We start from the raw sequence: 27661 nt of genomic DNA, 5'->3' as shown, positions 1-27661 counted from the left end.
CAGGTCAAAGCTGGCCTCGGCACCAGACGCAGGTGACGGCGCCGTGACCTCCTCCGGCATGGTGGGCTGGTGCGGTGGCTCCTTCAGCATGTCGTTGAGACTGCCATACGTCCCGTTGTTAGGGGCTGGTTTTAGGCCTAACAAATCTGACAGACAGTAATAAAGAAATAAAGAAATAGCCAGCACTCCTTCTGGTACTTTTAATTCATCATGCAGCACGGACAATCAGACAAACCAACACGGACGCGTTTCGGCGGCCGCCAAGCCTTCATCAGTGTGTATGATACACGCTGATGAAGGTTTGACACCGAAACGCATCCGTGTGCTGGCTATTTCTTTATTACTGTGAATGCTCATGAGCCGTGCACCCGGTAAACTGCATATTCAGACTGCTCGTTTTTCTCCTCTTCTAAGCTCTGACAGACAGATTCTATTCATTTACACAGGAGAAACACAGGAGGTGTAGCTTCTGAGGGGGTGGTGACCAGAGTCAGGGACCTGAGTGGGTGACTCCATGACTTGAGCATTAGAGGAAAAGACAGCAGCTCAGTCATTTTGAACATACTCACCACACATGACGTTGTATAATTCTATGTTTTCAAAGGCTGGTACTTGATTCTGGAACTTGAAGGATGGCCCATGGCCCATGAAGATTGTCTGCGAGAGGGAAAGGTGAAGACACGTCATGAATAACTAATTAAGATTATACACAGTATATACTGTCCGCCTAACCACCTAACTCCATTTTTTCCCCAGAAATCAGTAATATTGAACACCCTTTATGTTGTTGTTTCGAAAATATTGAAACAATGAAAAGTAGCGCTTCTGGCAAAACCTCTTAACTCCATTGGACCGTCAAACTGTCAGCTAAATTAAAACAGCTAACTCCACCACCTCTCCCCCTCTCATGCAAGTACAGTAAATGGCAAAATATAAAGTCACAACACCAACTTTGATGAGGCTGTATTGCTTTGTTTTCTTCATTTACTGAAAAGAATATATTTTTCTTTTTCTGAAAAATGAACATTTTGGAGTTTGGATAGAGAACAGATAGAGAACAGAAAATAATAGAATACCTTCATGCTGTTGATCTTGTTATCAAACCCGTGGTCACCAGAGAAACCACACCCTGTTCTCCTCTTCTCTGGCAGTATTCTGAAACAGATCAAATACATTACTTAATTCTTACATGGTATGGGCTTATATTATACAAAACAAACACTTCTATGAACCACTTAACTGGTGTTGAAGTACACACGAGCAAGGCAGATTGGTATCAGTGTGAAACAGGGCACTGCTCAAAAGGATGTGAAGCCTCAAATAACCAAATGCTCCTGTCGTTGCTGTCGGGCATAACACTCTTATCGCCACATTCTAACTTTTGTGTTTTTTCGTAAATTAATTACCTACTTGTAGTGCAGGGACCAACACTGATATTTTCACAAATTGGTACCACTTTTTACCAGCTGCCATTGCGATAGCAAGCTAAGTCTATCATCGATGTCCAAGCTAGTCCTCTAGTAGTCTAGTCCAGCTGGTTTTCTCATTGGCTGACGTAGCTGTGCTAATCCAGTTGGCTTTCTCATTGGCTAAACCGCAAGGCGCTGTTTCTGTGTGTGTAAACTACTGCGCTGAAACTGACAGAGGCAGTTATAGCGGACCCCCGCAGATAATAATAATGCAGCTGGTAATTAATTGATTCAATCAATTCTTGTTTACTTAATTTTATTCCTACATGTCTCTAGTTTATATTTTGGTATGATACATCATCCAATTCGGTAGCTTAATGTTAGTTACCGTAATTTCCGGACTATAAGGCACACCTGAATATAAGCCGCACCAGCCAAATTTATATATATATAAGCCGCAGGTGGCCCCCTAGTGGCCGTTACGTTAGCTCAGAGCCTTAGATGGCTCTGCGTTCGCTGTAAAAATCCATAGATTAGCCGCACCGTTGTATAAGCCGCAGGGTTCAAATCATGGGTAAAAGTCCGGAAATTACGGTATATGTGACCATACCATATGGGAAATTGAGGCCCAATGCATTACAATGGAGGCGGTGCCGCGCAGCGCGGGCGTTCCTCCCCTCTATTGTGATCGCCACTTTGGAATACTTTTCAACACTACGACAAGCGATTACACCCTTTTAACCCATTCTGACCTGAGATCAGATTCATACGAGGTTTCCGCCGGACACACACTGGTCTGATGAACCCATTCTGACCTGAGATCAGATTCTAAAAATGTCAGTCGTTCTTCGATTTTTCAAAAATGGCAGACCTACAAGCTCGTATCGCGCCACTCGGTGGCGCGATATGAGCTTGTAGATCTGCTATTTTTCAATAGATAAAGCATAACATGATGCTAACACCAAAATGGGTGCCCGGACAGAATGGGTTAAAGCAGATCAAGTTGGCGCAGTGGCTTTTCAAAGGTTAGTGTAATCTGTTAACCTATATAAGGCAAAATTAAATTAATTTCATTATGCTTTAAGTAGCATGTGACTAGGAGGTTTTCATGTTTCTGAATCCATTCCAAGCATTAGTTTTGCATGAAAAACAGTCCTTGGCCTAAATTCGACCATAGCCACTTGCCCAAATGGGAATACAAAAATACTATTATTTTGACGGTCACTTTAGGTGGTACCAAAATCTGGCTCGGCCACTGGACTATTAGCCTCGATACCCAGGCTTTCATTTCGTCTGCGCGAAAGATGAAAGCCTGGAAAAAGCCGTGGGCTGAACCAGTCTAAAAGTGGGAGTCAACCCTTCCGGGTGGGCGTCGCTCTAAATGATGTGACGTAGCGCTGCACTAGGGGGGAGAGGAGGGGCCGGGGGTGACGGACAGATCGATGAGATCCAATCAGGGTGCGCGCATTTCTGAGGCGCGACCCGCCCCTCTAGACCAGAAATGTCTCTGCTTAGGTCAGGCTACTGGACTATTGATCATACAACAGCGGCACACAAAAGTATCAAAATCCCGGGTAGAACATGAAACTCACACTGTGTACACACTGGCTGCTACAAAGCTACAGACTACCATTCAATTGAAGCTAGACAGTGACATGAAGATACAAAGTGAGGCCCGATGTTTGTAGCTGCTACAAAATCTCTGATGCTCCAATCCAAGTTGAGCTGGCTTCAACAAAGCTACAAAACGACCAAGTGTTGTTTAACCATTTCCACTCACCCTCTCTCTTCACACAATAATTCCTGCTTGTAATGGGTGAAAGGTTTTCATGTTCTTTTTTTAACCCTAGGCTATATTTTCCTTTAAGAGGTTAAATAGAGGGCTGCTTGGTAATTCATAATTCATGTACTGTATGTAAGGGAATGAAAATGTATGTAAATAGCACAAATTACTTGGCGATGTGCCACTTCCTGTCCATGAGCAGGTGCACATCCTCTATCCTGCGGTTGTTGGCGTAGTGGAGTCTCTTGGGCAGGTGCTGTTTCAGATAGGGCTTGAAGTGCTGCGTCGGCAACTTACACTGAAGCGACAGCAGCAGACAGTAGGGGGTAAATGAGCTGGCCACGCAGTCACACACACGCACACACACACACACACACACACACACACACACACACACACACACACACACACACACACATACACACACAGCTCTGACCAAACAAAACTGTATAACATTGTGTGCATGTAATGTAAGTAGTAGTAGTGTGTGTGTGTGTGTGTGTGTGTGTGTGTGTGTGTGTGTGTGTGTGTGTGTGTGTGTGTGTGTGTGTACAGTCTGCACACGCATTCATGTTTATCTTGCAAACTTACAGTAAGGTTGGCAACCACTATTTTTGGGTCATCTGGAAAAGGGAAACATAATATTATGTTAATATTATTGTGAGATCCTGTTTCTTAAAAATGCTGATAGCTGATAGAACATAGTCAGCAATTAAAATGACTGCAGTCAGCAACAATAGCACCAAGGCCTGCTCTCTGGCAGATTTTAAATGATACCCATAAGCACTACTTATTCAAGAGGAAGGATGTTCAAGAGACGCTGCTACATTGTTTTGTTTTACAAATTTAGAGCCGACAATCTGCCTACTGCACAGTGTGAAACCCTGTCACATTTAGCTCTTAAAGCATATAAAGAATAGAAACACTGAGGAGTTTTACTGTGTACATATATAGTTCAAATCAAAGTGTCAGCAGAGCATCAGATGCTGACTGTGCGTCCACAAACAGAGGCCACCGCAGCAGGCTTACATGTGGTTGAGCTGGGGTCCTGTGGTCGTATCCGGCCCAGGGACCCAGGGAACAGCCTGATCTCGTCCAGGTTGAGCGGATAGCTGCTGAGGAACTGAGTCATGTCGCAGCCTGCCTCCTCCATGCCTGGGAGACACAACAAGGCACAAGCCATGAAATCCACCACACTTGGTGTGTCCCAATTTTGGGCATGGGCAGAAAATAAATACATATATTTGGAGAATGTTGAAACATATTGTGGTAGGCGTTTTGTGGCTAGGTTGCAAACAACTAGCAAAATGTTGAAAATAGATATTTAGGCAAGGCAAATCTTTGTGTGATAGGAACTTCTTTTTAACCATGATCACTCACAAAAGTGCAAATACACATTAACATGAATCCAACATATTAATAGAAAAGATTCAAAGATCATGTGTTAACAAACACAAATACGAGTGCTGCCAAACAAGTCTATGAAAAGGCTGTATCTGGCCCAGGCCGTAGCGTAACGGTCTGGGCACCGGACTGGTGATCCAGTCGCGGTGTGCCGCGGGTTCGACTCCCGAACCCGACACGGCCTTTACCGCATGTCATCCCCCCATCTCTCTCCCGTTTCCTGTCAGCCTACTATCTGTCCCTTAAAAAATCAATAAAAGACGTAAGCCGCAGAAAAATATCTTAAAAAAAAAAAAAAGAAAAGGCTGTATCTGCAACACAATTTTATAACAATAATGTAGTGGGCGTCCAGAGCATGTGTCTGAGCAGAAGATGGGTGGAGTGGGACAAATTTTAACATAGCGGGGAGCGGTTTATAAAAAGGTAGGAGCGGAACTTGGAGCAAGGACACTCGCAATTTTTTTTTACAAATGTTTTGCTGCTGGACGGTTCTGTGCGGAGCGTGGAGCGACCGGTGCGCAAATCAAGGTGAGCGGGGGATTGCTGGGGAGCAGGAGGGTGGGGGGGATGTTCAACATGAGCGGATAGCAAGCGTGACAACATCCCCTGGAGCGAGGAGCGGCATTTCCCCCCGCTCCGCTCACATGGTCTGTGGCCGTCCCTGTTTCATCTCTCTCTCAGGGGTCCTTGGCCTGAAACACGTTGAAGAACTGCTTTAACAGCTGTGTAGGAACCCCACCGTGGTCTCCAACGACGATGACGTTTACACAGCGATGGAGGTTCAGCTGCTTCAGGCCGTTCATCAGCTGTCCAATGACGTTGTCTATCTCCCTCAGTGGGTTATCCAGCTAGGACAAGGACAGCAACATACACATACGTACACGTGAGCCAACTGCTGCTGTCCAACTCTCTTGAAGTCTATGGCATATGCACACACGCACCCACAAACACAAACCTACCTCATTGCTGAATGGTCCCAGTCGATGTCCAAACGTATCAGGCTGTTCTGAGTGGACAGCATAAACGTAAGGCCTGGAGAGGGAAACGTGAAAAAAAAAAAGAAAAGTACTGCTCATCGGGGAATAAAGTGAAGTCAAGTCAGTGCTTCCTACCCACCTGGCCACTTAACCCAGCATCCGAAATGGTCAGATGGGTCCGATTTCCCTGTGCACAATCGGCTGTCCGAATCCTCTATATCCAGATTGTAGTCGGGTTGGTTTTAAGCAGAACAAGGTTCAAATCTGTTTTGCAGAAATACGTTTTCCATGTGGGTTTTTACTGTTCAGACTTGATAAAACCAATCAGATTCCAACCTGAATTCTGGATGCTAGGCCAGAACTCTGATTTGGGGTGCCAGTGTGAACATAGCTGAGCTCCAGAGGTACAGAACAATAATAGGGTCAATTTGTTACCCTTAGTTGGTTCGTGTCAGCCAGAGAGTTTGGGAGACCCCTCGCCAGCACAGAAGGGCAGAGCTGGGAGGCAGCACATTTTTCAAGCAGTGTTTACGTTCTGACCGGTAACCGAATAGTAGTCTGGCCTAGTTAGGGACTGGCCTTTCAGTTATGGCCGTCAGTAGCTACCCAGCAGGAGCCTGTGTTACTTTGTATCGACAAGTTTTGTTCTGAATAAAAGCTCTTGGCCATTGTCCAATGGGAGGGTTTGATCTTTGTACAACCACACTACTCATACCTACCCCTTCCTGTTGTGTTCCAATGACATTTTGGTTAACAAAAGACAGGGGTCACAGAAACAGCTGGTGGTCTCTTTGCTGACCATAAACTCTACAAACTTTCAAATTTTATCAGTATTGAGTCTGACTGACACTTTTCTAACTACACACAACAAGTCAGATACCATCACTTACATCAGCCTATTGAACAAAACATCAGCCGGTTCCCTCAGATTGAGCAGTGTCATACTCTAGTCTACAGTACCATTCAATGCACAAATAGTGTTTTGAGCTTGACTTGAATAAGACTCTTTATAAAGAAAACGTTATAATTTGTCCGAAATGACCGTCCTTGACTGTTGAACAAAACCCTGGGGTCGTACCTCTCGTCGTCGGGAAGATGGAGCCAGTGGAGAATGGTCAAAATCCTCCTCTCCAAGGGAATCACCCTAGCAACAGAAAGAGAGTTAACAGCCTGGTGTGGTTTATTGAGATCCACTAACTGAAACTAGGGATATAGTTTTAAAACTGGACTGCTGAATGGTTGTATATTACTCTTCCCAACTATTATGTAGCACAGGGGTGCCCAAAAGGTAGATTGTGATCTACCAGTAGATCACAGAGGCTGTGCAGGTAGATCAACATGACATGCCCTAAAAATATATTATTTAAATGTAAAAATAAATAAATAATCTGCAACTCTGCATCTGCTCAAACCTACAACGCAATACTTTGTAAGTATTGTATCACAAACGTCAGTAGCATTTCAAAGTTATATGCAAGAAAACCCTACCAATTCAAAATGTTCCCTCTGTATTTCCAATTCCAAGTGCATTAGTCTTATACTGTATGTAACGCCATCGCCACTATTTCCAAAGCCCACTCAGGGACATTGTTTAACTATTTTCAGCAATTGGATAATATTTTTTGGGTGGGTAGATCTAGTTGAGCTTGTCATTTTGAAAGTAGCTCTCAAGTCAAAAAAGTGTGGGCACCTCTGATGTAGCACATTATGCTACAATCCAGGACTTATCTTAATAAATAGAACATAACTGTGTGAGTATGTTAATAATTGACATCTGGTTGACAATGTCAATGAAAAGTTATTTGCACCAGTTACGGTGCGCACTGGCAAGGGCGGCCTTAAGGATCGGGAGGCCCCGTTCATGACGTCATAATTTTAATAATTAATCATTATTATTTTTTGTCAGTGTGTATTATCGGACTTCAAAGCATGAACAGCATACACAGCCAAGTAGAAAATACACAAAAGCAGCTTTCTTGATTAAACAATTTTTAATTTTAATTTTTAAGGCAGCATAGGCTATACAATGATGCACCTTCATCTTTCTTGTAGTTCGGACATTTGCGTTGCATTTATTAAATGAATATAGTAATCTTTGCTGTATTAAATTAAACCTGTATAGTATATCCATTATCCAACCAACAGCTGAGATCCAGAGACATTTTTAGATATCCAGGGATTTTTATGTATATATGTATTGTTTATTACAACAAGATGACAGCTGTGGTTGACACGAGGGTATGCAAATCACCACCGCTCACTAAACAAACAACATGGCGCTTCGGCTGCTATGCTTTGAGCCCTCAATAGCCACTGTTGTTTAATTGTGTGTGCGCGTGTGTGTGTGTGTGTGTGTGTGTGTGTGTGTGTGTGTGCGTGCGCGATTGTGTTTGGCCGCCCCTGTCGCCCTCGTGCTTGTTAGGTCATACTTTATGATGTACTAGAAACACAAATCACCAAGGAATGACTTTCTAAGACTTAACATTACAATGGCCCTATTCCTGTGCAATATTATTTACCAGTTCATCTCTACTGTGTTTGTATTTTTATCCCTGTACTGTACTACGGTATGCTGTTAACTTGTGTTCACACTGGGACAGAATTTCCCATAATTGTCTATGTAAAATCCAGTACAATTATTCAGGTTTGGAACTAAGCATACAAGTAGGAGTACAGGCTTTAGTTTAGACATACTATTGGTCCGACTGTCATTAGACCGACAACCTACCTCAAACCCTAACCTAAACCTAACCGCAAGCACGGGAGCAGCACATGTTCGACCGCATGTCCGACCGTTGTTTCCGCATGTGTGCCTAATCTGCATGTGCATCCCTACAATTAGGACCTTTGAAGTGTGTTAGCACTGCAGTAGTCTCTCTCTTTGTAGCATGTGCAATAGGTATGTATACTGTCTACGGCCATTAAGGACATTGTGCCACCACAATATTACAATATTCACAATCACAGATATGCATGCACAAACACACACACACACACACACACACACACACACACACACACATTCCGTTTCTGACTTACATAGGCCAGAAGAAGGTGCCTGCTTTCACTCCTTGTTTCTCTGCTGTGATCCAGATCTAAAGCAAATAGAAATGGACAAGATTTAAATACAAAATAAAATACAATTGTGTTTTCAACGAAAAATATTCTGCCACTATAGGCATCCCTGTGTTTTGCGGTGTACTACTTCGGCTGTAGTAGTTGAGGGAGGGGGGTTAGAGGGCTTGCTTGCTTGGTTCACTCATTCAGTTCATGGACCCCACATTTGCTAACTGGGGATCCATGCCTTGCCCAAGGAACCATCAACCTCTCCCACTTACTGTGCAGTTTGCCAGCCAATTATGGGCTTCAAACCAGCGATTATTAAGTCACACACCAGTGCATTACATGGAAATTAGGGCTGCAACGTTCAATTATTTTCTTAGAGATAGTATTCTATGTATCACTTTTTCGATTCATCGAATAATCAAGAGGCACTTTCTTATTTTAATAGTGCAATTCATCACATCATGATTCAGTTCACCCATTTCCTGTATTATCATAATCACGATATATGATGTGATTAGTTTACGGTTACACGCTTAATGGAAATACTCACAGGCTGTCCGTACCACCAGCGGTGCTTCAGTTTCTCTCTGCTTCTCAGGGTGAATGTGGCATCAAACACCGGGTCGTACATGGTGTTTCCCACGATACCGTGAGACTCTGGGTAAAGACCCTACACAAACAGTACAGCAAACAGAGAGGTTACTGGTTCTTGTAGTTGTATGTATTTGTAGTAAAGCTTGTCATCATCATCATTCTTCGACCGCGGTCAAGATCATGGATTCCACAATGCTACGCCAGACTTCTCGGTCCTTCACATGGTGTGTGAGGTGCCGCGAGGCGAAACGGACTGATGGCCATATATGGTGGCGTGACGGGCGGAACAGGTTTTCCAAGTAATCTGGGACCTACCGTCGCAATTACAACAAATTACAATGTATGTACCGGTAATTGAATTTTAAATAACAATTTCATGACTTACTGTGGCTAGTGTGTACAGGTTGGGGAAGGTCTTGGTAGGATAGACCGGCCGCATGTATGGTGCCGATGTGCCACATGATCCTACACGTAGAGAAAGTATGTTATTCTCAGGCACAATGTTTATGTTAATTTAACTGAAAGCAGTTCACCACCACTCCTGAATGAACTGTCTGGTGCTGGGACTCTGGTGCAACGCACAGGTCCTCGCTCTACTCCTGGTGAGAGCAGGAGTGGACCTGGTGAGACGTAGGAGGGGCCCGGACAGGAGACAACCCACAGAGCCTAGTCCCTCCATGTGCCAGAAGTGTACCTCCCAGCCCTGGCAGAGTAGTTCTGGAGTAGTTCCAACGGATTGTGTGCCCCTGGTTTTTCCCTAGTGGGACTGATTGAGGGTAGCTACTGGGACGTAAGTCGGGACTTGATCACTCCCGGCTGGGTCGCCTGAGTGAGGGGTATGATGTTGAGAGACCCGAAACCCCGTTGACCTCAGGATACATCACTGAGGATACGTCCCAGGTTTTTAGTTATAGTTCTTCTATTTATAGTGACTCATAGGAATAGACTATGTGACAACCAGGTATAGTCTGGTGACCACCGCAGAGACGGGTGACAGCTGGAATGTAGACGGCACCCAGGTGAGCAGTATGGGTTAGCGCCCCAGCCTGTGTCCTCCGTGATGAGGAAGCCCAACAACCCTTGGTGAGGCCTTTGGGAGGGCCATGCAAGCAGCAAGCGGAACCGCAGCACCATGACCCTGCGGAACCATTGCCCACCACTCCTGAATGAACTGTCTGGTGCTGGGACTCTGGTGCAACGCACAGGTCCTCGCTCTACTCCTGGTGAGAGCAGGAGTGGACCTGGTGAGATGTAGGAGGGGCCCGGACAGGAGACAACCCACAGAGCCTAGTCCCTCCATGTGCCAGAAGTGTACCTCCCAGCCCTGGCAGAGTAGTTCTGGAGTCATATGGAGTCATATTTTCTGTGACAGTTAGTATAATTTGTACCACTCAATGTAGGTGATGCTTGAAATATTTCTGTTATTTTCACAACTATTTTCTGCATTTAGTTGCATGCTTGTGTCGTGGACAAAAACATATTTTTTTGTATAGTGGTTTCTGTGTTGGAATTGGGAGGACATGCGACAATTACAATGCCTATTAGGAGGACATGCGACAATTACAATGCCTATACTTGTAATACTATATATATACAAAGTATACATTAATGACAGTGAATTAGGATGTAATAGTAGGACTCACTGAGTTTCATTATGTTAGGAATGACAGATTTGCCTTTCTTCAGGTAGCCGTTTCTGAACCCATCCACTGACAGCATGATGAGGGGAGGGCGGATAAATCTGGTAAAATGACAATAAGAACAAATTCACAAATACACCCGCTTGCATTCCCGTGAAAACATGTTAAAGAATACACTAGAATGCCAGATATGCTTTCACAAGTTATTCTTCACCAGTGGACCAAATTTCAACAGGGTAAAAATGACACAGTATAGCCACTTTATCATATATAAATGCCTGGAAAATGTCCAGGGAATCAGGTCAGGACACTATCCGGTGTTGGCCGTTCACACATGCAACAGGAGAATGTCAGTTTCTGATGATTAATATTATTTATTATTATTCAAATGTATTACTATAGTATCTCTGATGTCGGGGAGAAACCACCTAACTCCAAAATGTTTTTCCAGGAATTGAAGAAAACTTATATATTTAAAACAGTGCTTTAATACTTTTCATTGATGCAGAATGTTGCGCACATACATACAGCCCCTCAGTTTGAACTCTGGAAAACTTTCATAATACAGTGCACGTCTGAAAGCGGCTCATGTTTTGACTTTCAATGTACCCAGGGAAAGTTGACCGAGCACACACACTCAACTCTACACATGGCCTTGCATCATCACACTCATACGTTCACACATGGGAGCTGCCACACGTACAGCTCAACCACAGTCGTCTACTTGTTGCCCTCTGAGCAGCTCCCTTGGTGGTGTGTGTACACAAAGGTTCGAGGTCGGCAGAAAAGGTCACGCTAAATGCATGGTATTGGTCCAACCGTCCAACATGTACTCATAAAGTGTGTGAAGTAAATGTAGTTGAAGGGCGTGCATTTAAACTCACCCTGCAGGGCATTCAGCACTCTTGATCTCCTCACAGTCTCCCTGCAACCATGAACTGTCACCTGACGCCCAATAGAGATGGTAGAGAAAACACCGTAGAAAGTTAAAACAACACCTAGCTGCACCCCATTGACGGTACAGCAATTGAGAATGTGTCTTCAGAGCACATAGTCATAGAACATAGTCTCAATCTTGCCTCATTTTAATTTTTCCCTTTCTCCTAGCTGGGACTGAAGTCTATATACTGGGGGGCGCCGTTTGCCGAGTGGTTAAGGTGCTTACCACATAGACTTTGATGTCATACAGTGTCACGTGACTGGGCATACCTTTCTGTCTATCTATCTATCCATCTGATCCCATTGTAGTGTGCTTTGTTATGCTTTTTACCCCTATAGTGATTTTCTTTTTTCCTTTAACTACATGAACCCTGTAGTGTCCTAGTCTCATGAGAGGGCCAAGTATAGACCCCTGGGGGACCTCAGTCACAGGGTTTAAGAGTTCACTTTGCTTTACTTTAAGAGTTCACTTTACTTACTATATCGGTACATATATTAGCCTTATTGCAATGCGACGCAGTCATATTTATTCAGCTTTATCTAGCCTACGGCCCTCATTTATCAACGCGACGTACGCCCAAATATGGGTGTATACAGGAATCACCGCAATCGGCATTTATTATTTCCGCAAAACCTTGAACTTGAACGTGCGCCAGGACAAAAGTCACGTCAGGTCGGGAGCTGTCGTAGGCTTTGTAAAAAGTAAGTAGCCTTGCCGAGCCATTGCCGAGCCCATCTCCTGTTTCTGTAGCGTGCAACAATTAAAAACAATCTTGCAAGTTAGATGCTTAAGCCATTTAAACAGTGTTTTGCATGAGCGCGAGGATTTGTGTTGCTTGTGCTGGAATCACGACGGGACGTTGGAGAGTAGTGCAGAGTGAACTGCTGGCTGCAGCTGCGGAGAGTCAAGTGACAGTCTCCCAACATGGGTAGACTACTGCAGCCTAATCTACAGCAGGCCGATGTCTTTCTGGAGTTACGGTATGTGCAATCTCCTCCTCGTTTAAGGATAAACCTGACGCGTTGCTCGAATGCCAAATGTGCCGTGCAAGTGGGGAAAGCATAGGCTAAACCAGCCAGCCCACCACCACCAGTGCCACATGAGGCTACAGTATGTTAAGGTTTAGGCTGCACATCATACTATAATTGACCGAATGAGTGTGTGTGTGAGTGAATGTGTGTCCGACCACATTTTATCTCCTCATTATCTCCTCATTGCCTGCACCAATCGCTCCCACTTTTCACACAGGCATTGACCATATGAATATGGAGGGCGTAACGGAGCCCTTTTTTCGATTTGACACATTAATGATTATTAATTAATTTATTAGTGAATTAAAAACGCACCCGGGTGCAGTACCCCCCGCAGCCACAGGGCGGCAAAACTCCTCTCCCCAGAAATCACGTGTCACCAGTGAATTGCATTTTGGGACGGTCACTGATTAATACTGGGACACAGTTTTCCGCGTAACTTCAGTTGTTTCGCCTGCTGTCAATTTTGCTCGCGAGTTTTCCGCCTAACTTCAGTTGTTTCGCCCGCTGTCAATTTTGCTCGCAATAGACAGCGGCCGAGCGATCGGGATATTTCCAACACCCTTACGCATCGACACAATTACTACATACAACAAACAACATGCCACGAAGAACAGCCTCAAGGACCCTAGCGCATTCTTCCACGCACCTATACCCTTTTTCACACCGCCCCCAGCCAACGGAGGTTGTACTGTGTGTGTGTGTGTGTGCAGACTACTTTCGCTGTGAGCATGTGTGTGTGTAAACTACTTAAGCTGTGAGTGCGCACGTTCGTATGTGTGCGCGTGCGTCATCGCGTGGCCGTTTTCACTTTTCAGCTATAAACACAACACGAGATATAACTGTCTTGAACATAAGCCACACACACACACAGCGTGAAGTGGCTACAGCGCACGCTCTGGTGAAAACAGCTAATCTACAAGCTCACAACATCACAGGTTGCAAAAGCCATGAGTTCTCTCAAGCCAAAGCTCACAATTGAGACCGTTTTGGACGCAAATCCACCTGCAAATTGGATCTGTGCGACTGTCCATATATAGCTGCATGTCAAACTGGGGGTCCTTGATACTTTTCAAATGGGCCTCTGTGGGCTAATAAGTGTAAATGCTGCGGTCCTTGCTCTTGCCATGAAAACGTTTCCCTACCATGCATTTGGAAGAATACTTTAATGTTATACTGCTGTTTTTATTCATAAAAAACCACACACACACACACACAAATCTATTATACAAGTTAAAATATATCAGAACGGGTAAGGACTAGTTCATATAATTGACAGTTGACAGCCCAGCCACTGCAGCGACTAGGCAATCTAAATAGACTGTCATAAACGTGCATGGTCACGTTGTCACGGACGGAGCAAGGATGCCGAAACTTTTTTATTGGCTTTTTCCATCATGTAACTATGGTTTCCATACGTTGTTTGGTCGTATTGCAGTTGTTAATGTTGCAAAAACGAGGGTGAGGCTTGATTTTATAGGGCGTGCCAAATTGATTTCAGCCGTCACATTTATCACTGCTAGGAATTAAATTAAGGATGGATCAGCTGTTTGCGATCACTTCATAAATGTCATGCCGACGTGAGTGTACTCCAAAACCTACACTGCCGAATTTGAGGCAGATTTTACACTCAATTGATAAATGAGGGCCTACCTTTGCACAGTGACTTGTAGTTGGTGCAGCAGTCGCCTCTTTCCAGGCAGTCTTCTGAGCAGTGACAGGCATGGTTGTCGTTCCGCTCCTCCCCGCAGCGGGCCTCACTGCACTCAAACCCCCCCGCTGACACAGCGGAAGAGCACCACAGGTTATCAGTCAACACACTGGGCCAAATAAAGCGGGTGTAACAGAATAACAGGAGGCCACAGTCAGTAACTATATCGTCGCTGTGAGGTGGAAATCATTTGTATGTCTGGAACTGTTACTCTTCAGAAAACGGGAAACAGAAACCTGTGTTTCAATGTAGTTATATCATTTAGTCTCAAGCCCTTGTTACTACTTTTCATCGGCTCAATATTTATAAAAAGTGACACATCACTTTCACATTCAAGTGTTTTCAAAAATAGAGATAAATCACACCCGTGTGAACTGAGTGGTGCAATCCCCCCCCCCCCCCCACATCCCTCTCTCTCTCTCTCTCATTAGCAGGCACAGCAATACCCCTCTCTCTGTTTCTGGTGCCCCCTACTGGTATAAATAAGTCACATACTCGTGCTCACTTATACATACAGGTACACATACAGGTAAACAGGTACACGGACATTGCTGTTGCACCATTTAAAAAGTTGAAATATGGAGATGGAGAAGGTTTCTACCAGACTGCAACGATACGTAGAATGGCATGCACTTCTACAAATCTAATATTATTGTTAATAATGTATTATTTAGCAGTAATTATATCATTATGGTGGTGGTGTTGTTGTAGTAGTAGTAGCAGTGGTAATATCAGTAGTAGTAAGAATAACAGTGGTAGTTTAAATACTAGTATAGCAGTAGTCGTTGTAGTAGTATTAGTAATAGCAGTTGTCGTTCTAGTAGTAAGGCCAGGCATGGCAGTTTTATTTGTATAGCACATTTACTTTATACAGAACATCAAGCAAAGAAAACACAATTATACAATGACATTAGGATGCATACAACAGAAGTAGTAACAAAAAAAAACCCAGATACAATTACAGTGCAGAAATTGCCAGAAAATAAAATAAATCTGAAAATGGCAAATAGAAAGAGTGTAGTAGTATAGTAGTAGTAATAGCAGGTAGAAAAGAAACAGAAGCAGACATAAACTGACCTGTTTTGAGGCAGAGCTCGTCAAAGTCAGCACAGCAGCTGTAGTAGGTCTTACACAGGTTGTCACATCTGCACGAAATGGAAGAGTCAGCCTCCTCCAGTTCAAAACACCTCCCCGTACAGGTGCCTACTGGACTCAAGTTGATAGCTGGTGGGGTGGAGAGGAAATGAACTATGGCTTTGTTCAGACCGCAGGCAAGTCAAATACGATCTTTTGGAACGACTGTCCATTCTGTGATTTGCAAGCAAGAACTGGTTTGTGTATTCAGACACCGTCAAGATATATGGGTCAGTATATACGGTATTGGTTGATCAGTGTTGTGATGCTTGGCTTGTCGCTGAACATGTCACATGTTGTCAAGTACGCTGTCAGGATCATCATCTTTATTGTCCCCTCACACAGGTTTACAGGTGTAAGGAAGTGGGTGAAATTACTAATTACTCATTTTTATACTGGTTTTGAGTTTGAATGTGTCTATAGTAGACCGAGAGTCCGAGACACAATTTCGAATTTCAAGCCACGTGGTTTAAATCTGACAAGTTTCCATGTGCTTTTTGGCTTTTCAGACTTGATCAAAAGTTCAAAACCAATCTGATTCCAATGTGGACAGGCCAATTTGATTTGGGCTGACAGTCTGAACATAGCCTGGCCAATTTGATTTGGGCTGACAGTCTGAACATAGCCTTTTTAATAATAATGAATGACTTATTTTCTATCAATTGCACACCCCATGAAGCCTCGAATTCATGTAGATTTTTTTTGTTTTTGTCGCATGCCTTAGGAAATTATTTGATGATCGGTGGCAATTGACCTGCATTTGAGTCTCCTACTGGAGACTGCATGAATGCATCAGATTATTGGCTTAGGAATGCGAAAAACAAAAAACAACGGGGGTTAACTACTCCGTGGATAAAGATCAGATGATAGATCATAATGCTACAATCTTTCCGTTCATGATCTTTTTTTGTACTGGTACTTTGCTATGGTTTAATAAAGAAAATCAGGTGTGAAAAGCAAGGCAAGGGCTTTACACTATAAATTACAGTAAAAGTAAAGATAACATATTCACCAATATTTGAAAACAACCAGGTCAATAGAATTCAGTTAAATGAAACCATTGATTCATAAAGCAGTAATACACATCAATGGCTGTCTTACTCTTGGGTTGTGTTGGTTGGTTGTCTCCTTCTCCAGGTCGGCTGGCTTGGAAGACATATGCTCTGCTGAAGTCACTACCTAACAGGCAGGACAACACCACCACTACCTGAGGACAACACAGCATTAATGGCCATTTTAATTAGCCTGCTGCTCCATGTTCTGTGGTGCAGAATACTCCAGATAGAGATGGGAAGATGTAGTTGTGCCATCCAACATCCATTCCAATCATTTTACAAACAAAGAATATTCATATCCATCCACTTTATTTATAGAGAAACAACAGCGTTGAACCAAAATGGTTTACACTCAGTAACAAATAAAAATACTAAAAGTAAAACAATAGACAAAAACACATAGAGGGTACAACACAGACACGTTGTCAAACGGAAACAGCAACTCTCAAGTCTGAATCATCAAAAACTATGGAGTACTGCATTCCTATAAAATCCATATACTTTGTTTGGATCCTGGCTTGACCCCTTCATTTCTTTACACCAAATCTTTTAGCTGAAAATAGTTGATCTACAAGCGGTGACGTGTTGCAAGCTTGAAAAATGTTATTTTTTCTGAATATTCGCCAAAATATGTCCAACATGTCCAGCATAAGGTTCAAGTGGTAACCCCCTGATAGTGAAAGTGCTGAGTGAGCGCTAAGTTCAAACAACTTTGGTCTGGTTGGGTTTAGGGAGCAGCACACAGCCTAGGGGTGACTGGCAGGGCTTTTAAGACTCTCCATACTCTGCAAAGAGCACAAAACCCAAGCCAACCTGACCCCACAAACATGCAACGAGCAACAAAGAAAAGCTTCGCTCACACCGAAAATTTGGTTACCATACATATTATACATACAGTATTCAATACGTGCCAGTATTGTTTTTCTCGCCCTTTCTCAAGGATGATATAACCGTGAATCTAGCAGTCTTCCATTAGGAAGATACAGCTAAATGTTGGTGTTGAATGGGAATAATTGAGTCAGACTAATCTGACCAGCAAATATGATGGCTAGACACAAATATTTATTTTTTGTCATTTATTATATGTTTCTCAAGAGTCAGTGACTGTTTCACTAAAATATCATCCTCCCCGCCCGGCTTAGCTCCCCAAACACAGGGCAATTGTGTTCGCAGATAGACCCTCGACAAAGACGGATGCACCACAGTGGACTTAAGTTGAACCCAGAAAGTTTACATTGCTACACCGTAGCAACTGAAACTTTCTGGGTTCAAGATGCTGTAGCAGCTACAGCATCAATAGGATTTGATTGTACTAAGTAGACACACAAAGCATAGACCTTGATAACACCAAAGACAGTCACTCAAGGTTAACAGGCTGGCAAACAATTAGCTATTACACGGTTACTGCAAGAAGAGATTTAGATCATTCCACATGCATTCCGTCCAAGTGTCCTTGAGAAAAACCCTGCTGCGACTCACAGATTGTTGCACTGAATCACTGCGTATTGTAAATAACCCACCAAAATGTGAATAGTAAGCTTGTTTTTATCACCCTCCCTGACTCAGCTCAGGCCAGGGTCATTTGGATTCTGGGGAAGAAAGACTTGACAACAAACTGCTCGCATGCTGGGGATATCCGTAGGTGACAAGGATTAAAGGTATCACAAGGCAAGGGAAATGTATTTGTATACCACATTTCAAACATAAAAAGGCAATTCAAAGTGCTTTCCATACAAGGCAAGGCATAAAGGCATTTGTAAAGAAGTAAACATGATGGGGCAAAACCCATGAAGCTGGTTGTACAACAAACCCATATAGTTATTGGACCTGGAGTTCTGGACCCACACAATAATTCAATTTGATTCTAACTGAAACTACTGTATATTAGTTATGGTACTTGATTCAATAACACCAGTAATACTAATAATAACCTCACAAAAGAGGAATATGGGACTCAGGGACACACCAGGGACATTTTATTTACTCTAATCTAAACTATTAATACAACAAATTGGACTATAATCCAATAAGTACAGTACAGAATAATGAGATCAATCAATGAGACACATTTTTGCTATGACATAATTATGGGTAAAGACAGCATGTAGGCCTACTGTGAGCCTAATGTGTTACATGATATATGTTACACTATTTGTATCTCCATTCTCTCTGATAATGATCATAATTAATAATCATGCAAAGCAGTACACTACAGTCTAGAAATAATTAGAGACTAACCATTAACTGTAGAGCTTTGTTTATCTACACCCTTTCATGTAAACAATCTGTCAATATTGACAGAAGTGGCAATTCATCATCACCATACAGTAATTTAGTGCCAAAAATAATTAGAGGCATATGGCTGTCAATGGCAGAGAGGGAGCAGTTTGTAGGCCTAAAGGGGACAGGGGCTAACCATTAACTGTAAAGCTTTGTTTACATACACCCCTTCATGTAAACATGCTGTCACTGTTGACACAAGTGGCAATTCATCATAATCATCAATAGCCTACAGTAGGCCATCTATAGTAGGCTATCTATCTACCGGCTGGCTGACGTTGTCAACAGAAGCACAGAGCCTAGAAACAACACCAGAGCAATTAGACGCCCTGATACATGATAAAAAAAATAACTTGTGAAATGTCAAAACGAAAAAGTCTTCTAAAGTTCTCATAAAGAGACTAAAGTGCAGCTCCCTCGCTTCGTAGCTCGATATGGCCGCATCAATTCTGCAAGAGTGCAATATTTTTGACGAGGAGCAACTAGTCATTGTTGCCGAAAACATAATCAAATGCATGAAAAAAACAAATATCCCAAATAAAATAAACAACACATCCGCGATATAGTCTTACTCTTACCGTACCAAAAATCCCAGAAGCATGATGTTCCAAATTATGGAGTATCCGCCTTTTGCATTCCCACTCAGTAATAAATCTGCCGAGCCGAGCCGCTGCCTGTCTGTCCGAATCAATGGCAAGGACGCAGAGGGGGTCAACACACTCTCCCTCTCCCTCTCTCTCTACGCAGGGGGTGGGGGGTTCAACTCGCTCTCTCTGTTGCTCAATCTGCCTGTCACCGTTGGCTCCTCTCTCTGACTCTCTCTCTCTCTGCGCTTGTTTGCCTTGTGCCGCTGGCTGGAGCGGGGATGGACTAATGGTGACAGGCTGACAGCTGTGCTCTCTCTCTGGTACAATGCTTGGGGTCGGGGTGACGCTACAACACTCACTAGTGTCAGCGTTTCACTATGTGAAGGTCGGTCCAACCGTCCAACCATTCACTTAATAGTCTTATATTATAGGCCTACACAAGAGAGTTCGACTAGATCAGTGGTTCCCAAACCATTTCATGTCAAGCCAGGACCCCCAAATTGACACTAATTAGCCCGCGGACCTCCGTTACCGCAGTGATTTAGCCAACTGGCTCTTGAAATTGAGTAGAGCCGGAACACTTATGGATGGACTCCGATAAAAGAATCACAGGAGGAGAGGAGCTTCTTTTAGTGCTTCTTTACTCGTGAGCAGAAGTGTATATAGTGCGGTCTACAAAATACAAATAAACATTTCACCGAAGAAAGACGTTGCGGCCTTGTTTCCATTCGGGTCCCCCCACAAGGGCTTTCCTAAAGCTCTAACAGTGATTCTCAACCTGTTAAATTTCAAGGACCCCCAGTTTGACATGCATTAGTCTACATGAACCCCCATTTAACAGCATTAGCAGGGACCCCTAATTTATAATGTAAAGTCAATGTTAATTTAAAGGAGCATTCAGTGATTTGGGTGATTCTGAAAACCTCCTGGTCCGCCCAGGTAACAAGATGTGCACATGCACACGCTCTACAGTGGGGGGACACGCAGGCCCCTCTCTATCCTGATTGGATGAAGGCTGGGCCACCTAGCCAAAAACGAAACCTATGGTTTATAGACCCCCAGGGGTTAACTGGGGACAGGGAGGAACTCCTTATATGGTCAGCACACTCTATAGTAGGGAGGATTATTATTAAATAAGTGATATTTGAATTAAGTGAAATCACTGAATATACCTAAGAGTGTACAAATGGAACCAAATGGACCCGTTACACTCTCAGAATTACAGACACCATTTGGATACAAACTATCATTTAGCTGGGGACCCCCTGGAACTCCCTCAAGGACCCCAATTTGGGAACCACTGGACTAGATAGCAGAGAGAGAGAGAGAGAGAGAGAGAGAGAGAGAGAGAGAGAGAGTCTCAGAGATTCAGGCTACTACTGGATGAATTACCTATATTACTATATAGATGAATTACTATATTGTTGTGCTCTGCATAGCCATAGGTATGCTATGATGAAGGAGGATGATATGATCAGCCTAAATCCCATATGTGGCTATGTGGGCAGGCTGTGTGGGCCTGAATCTGATCTGTTTACTGATGTCACAATGCAAAGAGAACATGCAGTCAGTTACCCAATGCTATGTCCAAAACTGCACAGGAAGTGCTTTTGGTGCCACTCTTATGCCTATCCTATGTGTGTGTGTGTGTGTGTGTGTGTGTGTGTGTGTGTGTGTGTGTGTGTGTGTGTGTGTGTGTGTGTGTGCGCGTGCGTGCGTGCGTGTGTGTGTGTGTGTGTGCTTCATCAACTCTTAGAAGCTAGAACTACACAGCCATTTAGCCCTCTTTTCCTTATAACAACAGTTTCGTTAGACCATGAAAAAGTCACTGCTGGATGAAAACCAAGATTATGAAAACACTGGACCAAGCCCATCTGTCTCCCTTTGCTGTGTTGCACAACAGGATCGAACACAGCAGAAACAAAGATCGGAGCACAAAATACTAGCCTACAACATAAAAACCCAGCTGGATGACTTCTGCAACTCTGTCTAAAGAGGAACATCAAGCTATCTTTCGTGGACATTTTAGTTTTCATTTTAGTCGATACACTTTTACCCAGAACTCCTTGTGCAAGGTGCAGGTACTGTCATGCATGAATATACACTGATAGGATGCATGGCTGCTGAGTGCAGGCCAGGGACCAGCCGGCCACAAGTCACAACTTTAAACTTGTGGATTTCAACTACTCATCAGAGCTCTACCCCCCGGCCCCAGACAACTAGCATGCAGCCCAACACAGCACACAGGATCATCTGTGTCATATTATAATGGAACAGGGGGAGCCAATTTGAGCCTGACCATTGTAGGACCCACAGAAGAGAACCTCAATGTATGGACAATCACTTATTTACTTATCGGCTCTTACTTATACTATCCCGCTGTGGAGGTCCTAATTAACAGTTTTCCATGCTAATTTGCTGCACCCCCCCCCCCCCCCCCCCCAACACACACACAAAAGAGAGAAGAAGAAAAAAAAACAACAGAAAGAAAGAAAGAATGAAAGAAAGAAAGAAAGAAAGAAAGAAAACATCCCACTTCACAACAAAAACAGAAGTTCTACTTGCAGGCACTGTGTACAATAATCACCCCCATGGCTTACTCTGCAAAGTGAGGGTACTGTGTGAGACTATATAGGTCAGTAATCACTAGCATCTGTGTTAGGCATTAGCAGATGCAATGCAGCTTTACCTTTCAATGTTGTATTCTGGACCTTTAACCACCTTTTGTTAACCGTCCTTATTCTGGGGTTAACAAATAGCCAATCTTTGATTAGCTATTTCCGGCAAAATATTAATGTAGAGGGGGAAAAGGAGTGCAGATACTGTAAAGAAAATGAGATACATAAGGGCAGCACAAGATACTAATAGTTATGATAAAGATAAGTATAAAAGTGTCAGCAGGTAACTAGGACTAGGAAAGGAGTAGTCCTACAACAATTACAAGACAAGACAAGGTTACTATAAAGCAATATGTACATGTACATTCAACTGAGCATGCACATTACACTGTTCAGTTGCAAAGCCGCTCTATGCAGGAAAAATCCAGATGGCATCATCTCTGCATCAACACACTGGCTGCTTGTGGGCATGACGACTTGTGTGTGCTTACAGTGAAGTCTGCATCATGGGTTCTACATGCAACAGCGTGCTGCATGCCACCCCAGCAACTTGAGTGACATTTAGGTAGGTAAGGTAAAAAGTGCCTATCAAAACAAAGGTGCTGTACAATAAATAAAATAAAACAAGAAGATTACATTAAAATAGTAGTATGCAAAATAAGTTACATAGAAGCCAAAACTATACATAAATAAACATACAACATACAAACCAAAATGTTTGCGAAACAAATGGATTTCTAGCAGCTTTTTAGGTATCGACTGACTCTTTCTTAGTGGTATAAGCCATACGAGAGAGTTGGGGCTATAGCACTGCGAAAGCTCGATTACATTTGGTGTTCAGCCTCATCAGGACAATGAGAAGGCCTGAAGACCTAAGTAAGTAATTCTACAGTCAATTTGTAGGTAGTAGGTACGGTATGTAATGAAACAAGCACGGGTGTGATGATATGTAACCTTCTGTATTAGTTAAAATCACACCTGTGTGAACTGTACTATGCTGTACTTCTCGTACTGTACTGTCCTCCTCCCTGGCCCCCTGGCTCAGACGGACGGACAGACACAGGCAGAGACAGACACAGGCAGGGGCACACATAGCTACGTAATGGAGCGGAGGCACCACTCAAAAATCTAGCAGCCGAACAAGGACAGTACATCTACAAGAGAATAAGTGATGGTGTGTGTGTGTGTACAACAACATCATCGACTTGAAGAAGACCTGGGAGGACAATTTATCACAAGAAATCCCACAGTTAGCCCACTGGAACGCAACAAAGTCCTTGTAGTGTTAATAAACCACTGAGCTGTGCAGCAAACATAAACGAAAAACCTAGCGTAAAAGAATGGCTCTATCCACTGAGGACAGCAGCTATGTAACTGTAATCTATTTTAAATGTTCTTTTAATGATTACTTCAATGAAGGATTAAATTTGCTCATCTACTGAACTCGAAACAATCCCGCCACGGAATGCAACGTTGACCTTACAGATATTGTTTTAAAATAAATGTATCAGTTGTCTGTGCAAAGCAGTGGTTGCGGCAGCTACTCCTGTTGCCATGAGACTAAATCCCATTCAAAGCATTTAACTCTTTTTGAATAAAGACAAAAAAAAGACAATAAATAAAATGTGAACTATTACTTCTAAACTAGAGCAATAAAAACAGTCTGGGCTTGTAGAGCTGTTGAAAAGATGCAGGCGAGCCACCTGGTATTCTGTTGTGATTCATGATTCTAAAGCAATAAAATATATAAAATTTTTAAATCTTCTTCTATTTGAATTTGTTGGTTTTGTTTTTCATCATGAAACATTTTTGAGACACCAGAATGAAAGTGGTTACGGGTTGCTGTTCCTGTATGGAACAGGGGGAGCCAATTTGAGCCTGACCATTGTAGGACCCACAGAAGAGAACAATGAAGGCAACAACCAGGCAATGAAGTCTCATTCCTGGTTGTGGTGCCTGCAGAATGGTGAGTGTCTCAAATAAATTACATGGCAAGATGATTCCCAGCTTCTACCACACACATGCACATACTCTCGCACTCGCACTCGCACTCGCGCACACACACACACACACACACACACACACACACACACACACACACACACACACACACACACACACACACACACACACACACACACACACACTGCCCCTGGCGTAGATTATCCTGTCGGAGACCACATAGTGAGCTGATTTGCCCCGATGCACCTCTTGGCACCTGAGGCCATGCTTAGCTTCCTGATCCTGATGTGAAGTCAAACAGTGGCTATAGAGTTTCAGTGCACCTGGGCACTGGGTCCAAATGGATAGAGGAATGTGCACAGCACAGGCAGGTTCCACTTCATCCCCAACTGCCTGTTGGAATACATTTATGGGATATATTGTTTCATATGGTTCTCAAGCCTTTTCATGTCAAGGACCCCCAAATTAATTATGTATTTGGCCTCCTCCTCCTGGCACAAGCTATTTTCAGATGGGGTGCGTACCCCATCTGAAAATAGCTTGTGCCAGGAGCCCCCATAAGAGAACTGTTGTGTTACAATTCTTTTTAAGTATGAAATAGGGTTCAAGTGGTTAAAATGAATTTAATGCTGCAGTCTGTTAACTAATTTAGCTCAGGACTGCCTGGAAACCCTTCAAGGACACCTGGGGGCATGCCGCAGTCCACACCTCCCACTGTCCCAGGTTCGAATTGTGCTTACACCACCACTATTTATGTGCCATCGCTAGGGACACATGCTTCAGTAGGCAGGAACTGGGGGTGGCAATGAAGGACTGGGAAGTCTGGCGTAGCATTGTGGAATCCATGATCTCGACCGCGGTCGAAAAATGATGATGATTTATGTGCCAACCGCAAACACATAAATGCATTAATCAGTTATTTCTGTCGCAAAGGCAGTTACCAGACTGGTAAATCTGTTAGAAAGGCACTTTCTAACAGAAATTCATTACACTATATTTCTATCAGAAATGCATTAATCAGATGGTATTTCTATCAGAAAGGTAGTTACCAGACTTTTGTCAGAAATTATTATAATGAAAACTGCCCCTGGTTCTTATTTTTTTGTAGGCCTACAGCCCTACAGTGTACCCATGCCCTGACTGAAATTCTGTACATCAGATTTATTTCAGGTTGGATGGGGTTTGAACCGTTACAATTGACAGTCATCTGACCCCAAACATGCCACACATGCCCATCAGATCCATACACTATGACCTTGATAAATGTGACTCTGGAGTGACCTGCGCCCTGCAATTGCAATTTATCGATTGTTTACAGGGAACCATTATGTCCACGGGCAGATTAAGCTTGAGCTTCAACATGGGCAATGACTGAAATACTTTGGTGCTGCTGACTTTTGGGAAATTATTCAGGAGCACCAATGCACTTTGGACAAAGTTTGTAAATATTTGCGCCATGAGCTTGGACGGACGGATGGACACACACACACACACACACACACACACACACACACACACACACACACACACACACACACACACACACACACACACACACACACACACACACACACACACACACACACACACACACACACACACACACACACACACACACACACTCCCTCAGGGCTACATACTACACCCCCTCCCTTTTTCTCTACACGTATTTCTGATCTGCCGAATAGTATATTGATACGGTACTTACAAAACACTGTATTTGGTCCAATAATAAGCCCCTCTTTAAGAGATATTTTTTGGATCAGTAATAATCACACCCGCGTGAAGGGATGGGCGCTCTCATCATCGTACATCATCATGACGTAAATTCTCCTTTCATTGTCAATGGGAATTTTTGTGTAGGACGAAAATAGCCAATTTGATCGTCCACATATGACATAAATTAAGTAAGATGAAAATCTACACTAATAGGAGGGGCTAGCGCCCCTCGAAAATATAAGCTACGTTACTGATCGGTGTCCCCCATCCATGGCCACCTCCTTTTCCCCCCTCTAGTCTACTCTACACCATCTCTTCACTGAAAATAATATTTCAATTTATGTGATGTGAGTTGTTGTAGAAAAGTTATTTTGCCCCCATAACATAGGGACGCCAGTCCATCTTCTGAGAAAAACGATTGGGCAGCCTATGTTTTTGTATTTGATGTTTACATTGAGACTACTGTATATTCATATGCACATGCATACGTGTGTGACACGCACACGCACACGCACACGCACACACACACACACACACACACACACACACACACACACACACACACACACAATGAACCAATGCAAACAACAACGCTGAGCAAACACCATGCAGCAGAAGTAGAAAGTTTAGGAGTTACAGGGGTGCCTTTGGGCCAAATTCAGCATGCCAGTTTCTGTAGACCTAAATGCATTTTACATTTTTACACATCTTTTACAAACTTATCAATATGTTTTATGTTCCCTCAAAAGGTTACTCCGGACTAAATAACATATAGGCTCATTTTTGTATACTTACAGTATATTTATCCCAAATGACTTGACATGGGGTCTATATTACCCCCCCCCCCCCCCAGGTGTAAATACTAAATGCTTATTTTTGGGTATACTCAATTCTGATTGGCCAGAAGGTGTTAATTATTTTCAGATAACCACGCACCTTTAGAGGACCACTCCTGATTAAATATCATAACATGATATAATATCATACAGGCTGGGGAAACTGGACGACAGGGGCAAATCTGAAAGAAAAGAAAAAAAAATACTAATATAATAATATATATAATTATATATACATACACACACACACACACACACACACACACACACACGCACACACAATGACAGGAATAACTGGGTTGAGCACAGTCTGGCCAGAAGAGGGTGCTGTGGTGTAAGAGATGAAATGAAAACGTGTCAAAAAATAAAGCCATGTGGTCATGTCACTGATTGCTACCAACATTAATGAAAACACATCCCCCATTATAGCATTAAAAGCATATGGGTCGTTTCCTCCGGTTTTTCAGGTCTCTACAGAGCAGGTTTAATAGCAATAATCAAAATTCATTCTCAGTGATCACTTAGATCTGAGTGCACTGCTGTCCTGATAGAAGTATCAATATTGTCTGACCTTTTGGCCTCAAAAGCTTTCAATACTGTACCATAGAGTTTTAATGTAATAATACAAATAAATTACTCTTCATGTGAGACACATATAAAAAAATTACGGTATAGTGGGTCACACACACCAAGCCTTCATCATTGTCACACTGATGAAGGCTGGATAGCCGAAACGTTTGTCCCTGTACTGAACTGAAGTCTTGGTGTGTGCGACCCACTACCGTTATTTTTGATAATACAAATAAATAAATAAATAAACAGGTTGAAACTATCCACAAAATGAATCTTGCGTGTGAAAAAGTTGTAGAAAAATAGTTGAAAGAAAGAAAAATATTTGCTGCTATTTGTTTCAAA

At 43.0% G+C, this 27661-nt stretch overlaps 1 protein-coding gene across 1 annotated transcript in view; it reads right to left on the bottom strand.

Annotated features, from left to right (window-relative positions):
- enpp2l (ectonucleotide pyrophosphatase/phosphodiesterase 2-like) overlaps positions 1-19758 on the bottom strand; it is a 32313-nt gene extending 12555 nt beyond the window's left edge. Inside the window, exons 1-18 of the mRNA XM_083786347.1 lie at positions 19608-19758; positions 16791-16896; positions 15633-15779; positions 14498-14623; positions 11758-11818; positions 10877-10974; positions 9619-9698; positions 9190-9309; positions 8613-8668; positions 6652-6717; positions 5556-5628; positions 5336-5444; positions 4222-4347; positions 3784-3815; positions 3363-3490; positions 1077-1155; positions 570-657; positions 5-146 (exon numbers count right to left, since the gene is read on the bottom strand). Coding sequence (XP_083642473.1) covers positions 5-146; positions 570-657; positions 1077-1155; positions 3363-3490; positions 3784-3815; positions 4222-4347; positions 5336-5444; positions 5556-5628; positions 6652-6717; positions 8613-8668; positions 9190-9309; positions 9619-9698; positions 10877-10974; positions 11758-11818; positions 14498-14623; positions 15633-15779; positions 16791-16896; positions 19608-19625 — 1655 coding nt within the window. The 5' untranslated portion in view covers positions 19626-19758. The remainder of the gene's footprint in view (positions 1-4; positions 147-569; positions 658-1076; positions 1156-3362; positions 3491-3783; positions 3816-4221; positions 4348-5335; positions 5445-5555; positions 5629-6651; positions 6718-8612; positions 8669-9189; positions 9310-9618; positions 9699-10876; positions 10975-11757; positions 11819-14497; positions 14624-15632; positions 15780-16790; positions 16897-19607) is intronic.
- Positions 19759-27661: the final 7903 nt, after the last annotated feature.

This window comes from Protomyctophum parallelum, assembly GCF_964188405.1.
Source record: "Protomyctophum parallelum genome assembly, chromosome: 1".
Lineage (NCBI taxonomy): Eukaryota > Metazoa > Chordata > Actinopteri > Myctophiformes > Myctophidae > Protomyctophum > Protomyctophum parallelum.
The sequence above is the reverse complement of the archived record's forward strand: the minus strand, read 5'-3'. Positions and strand labels throughout refer to the sequence as shown.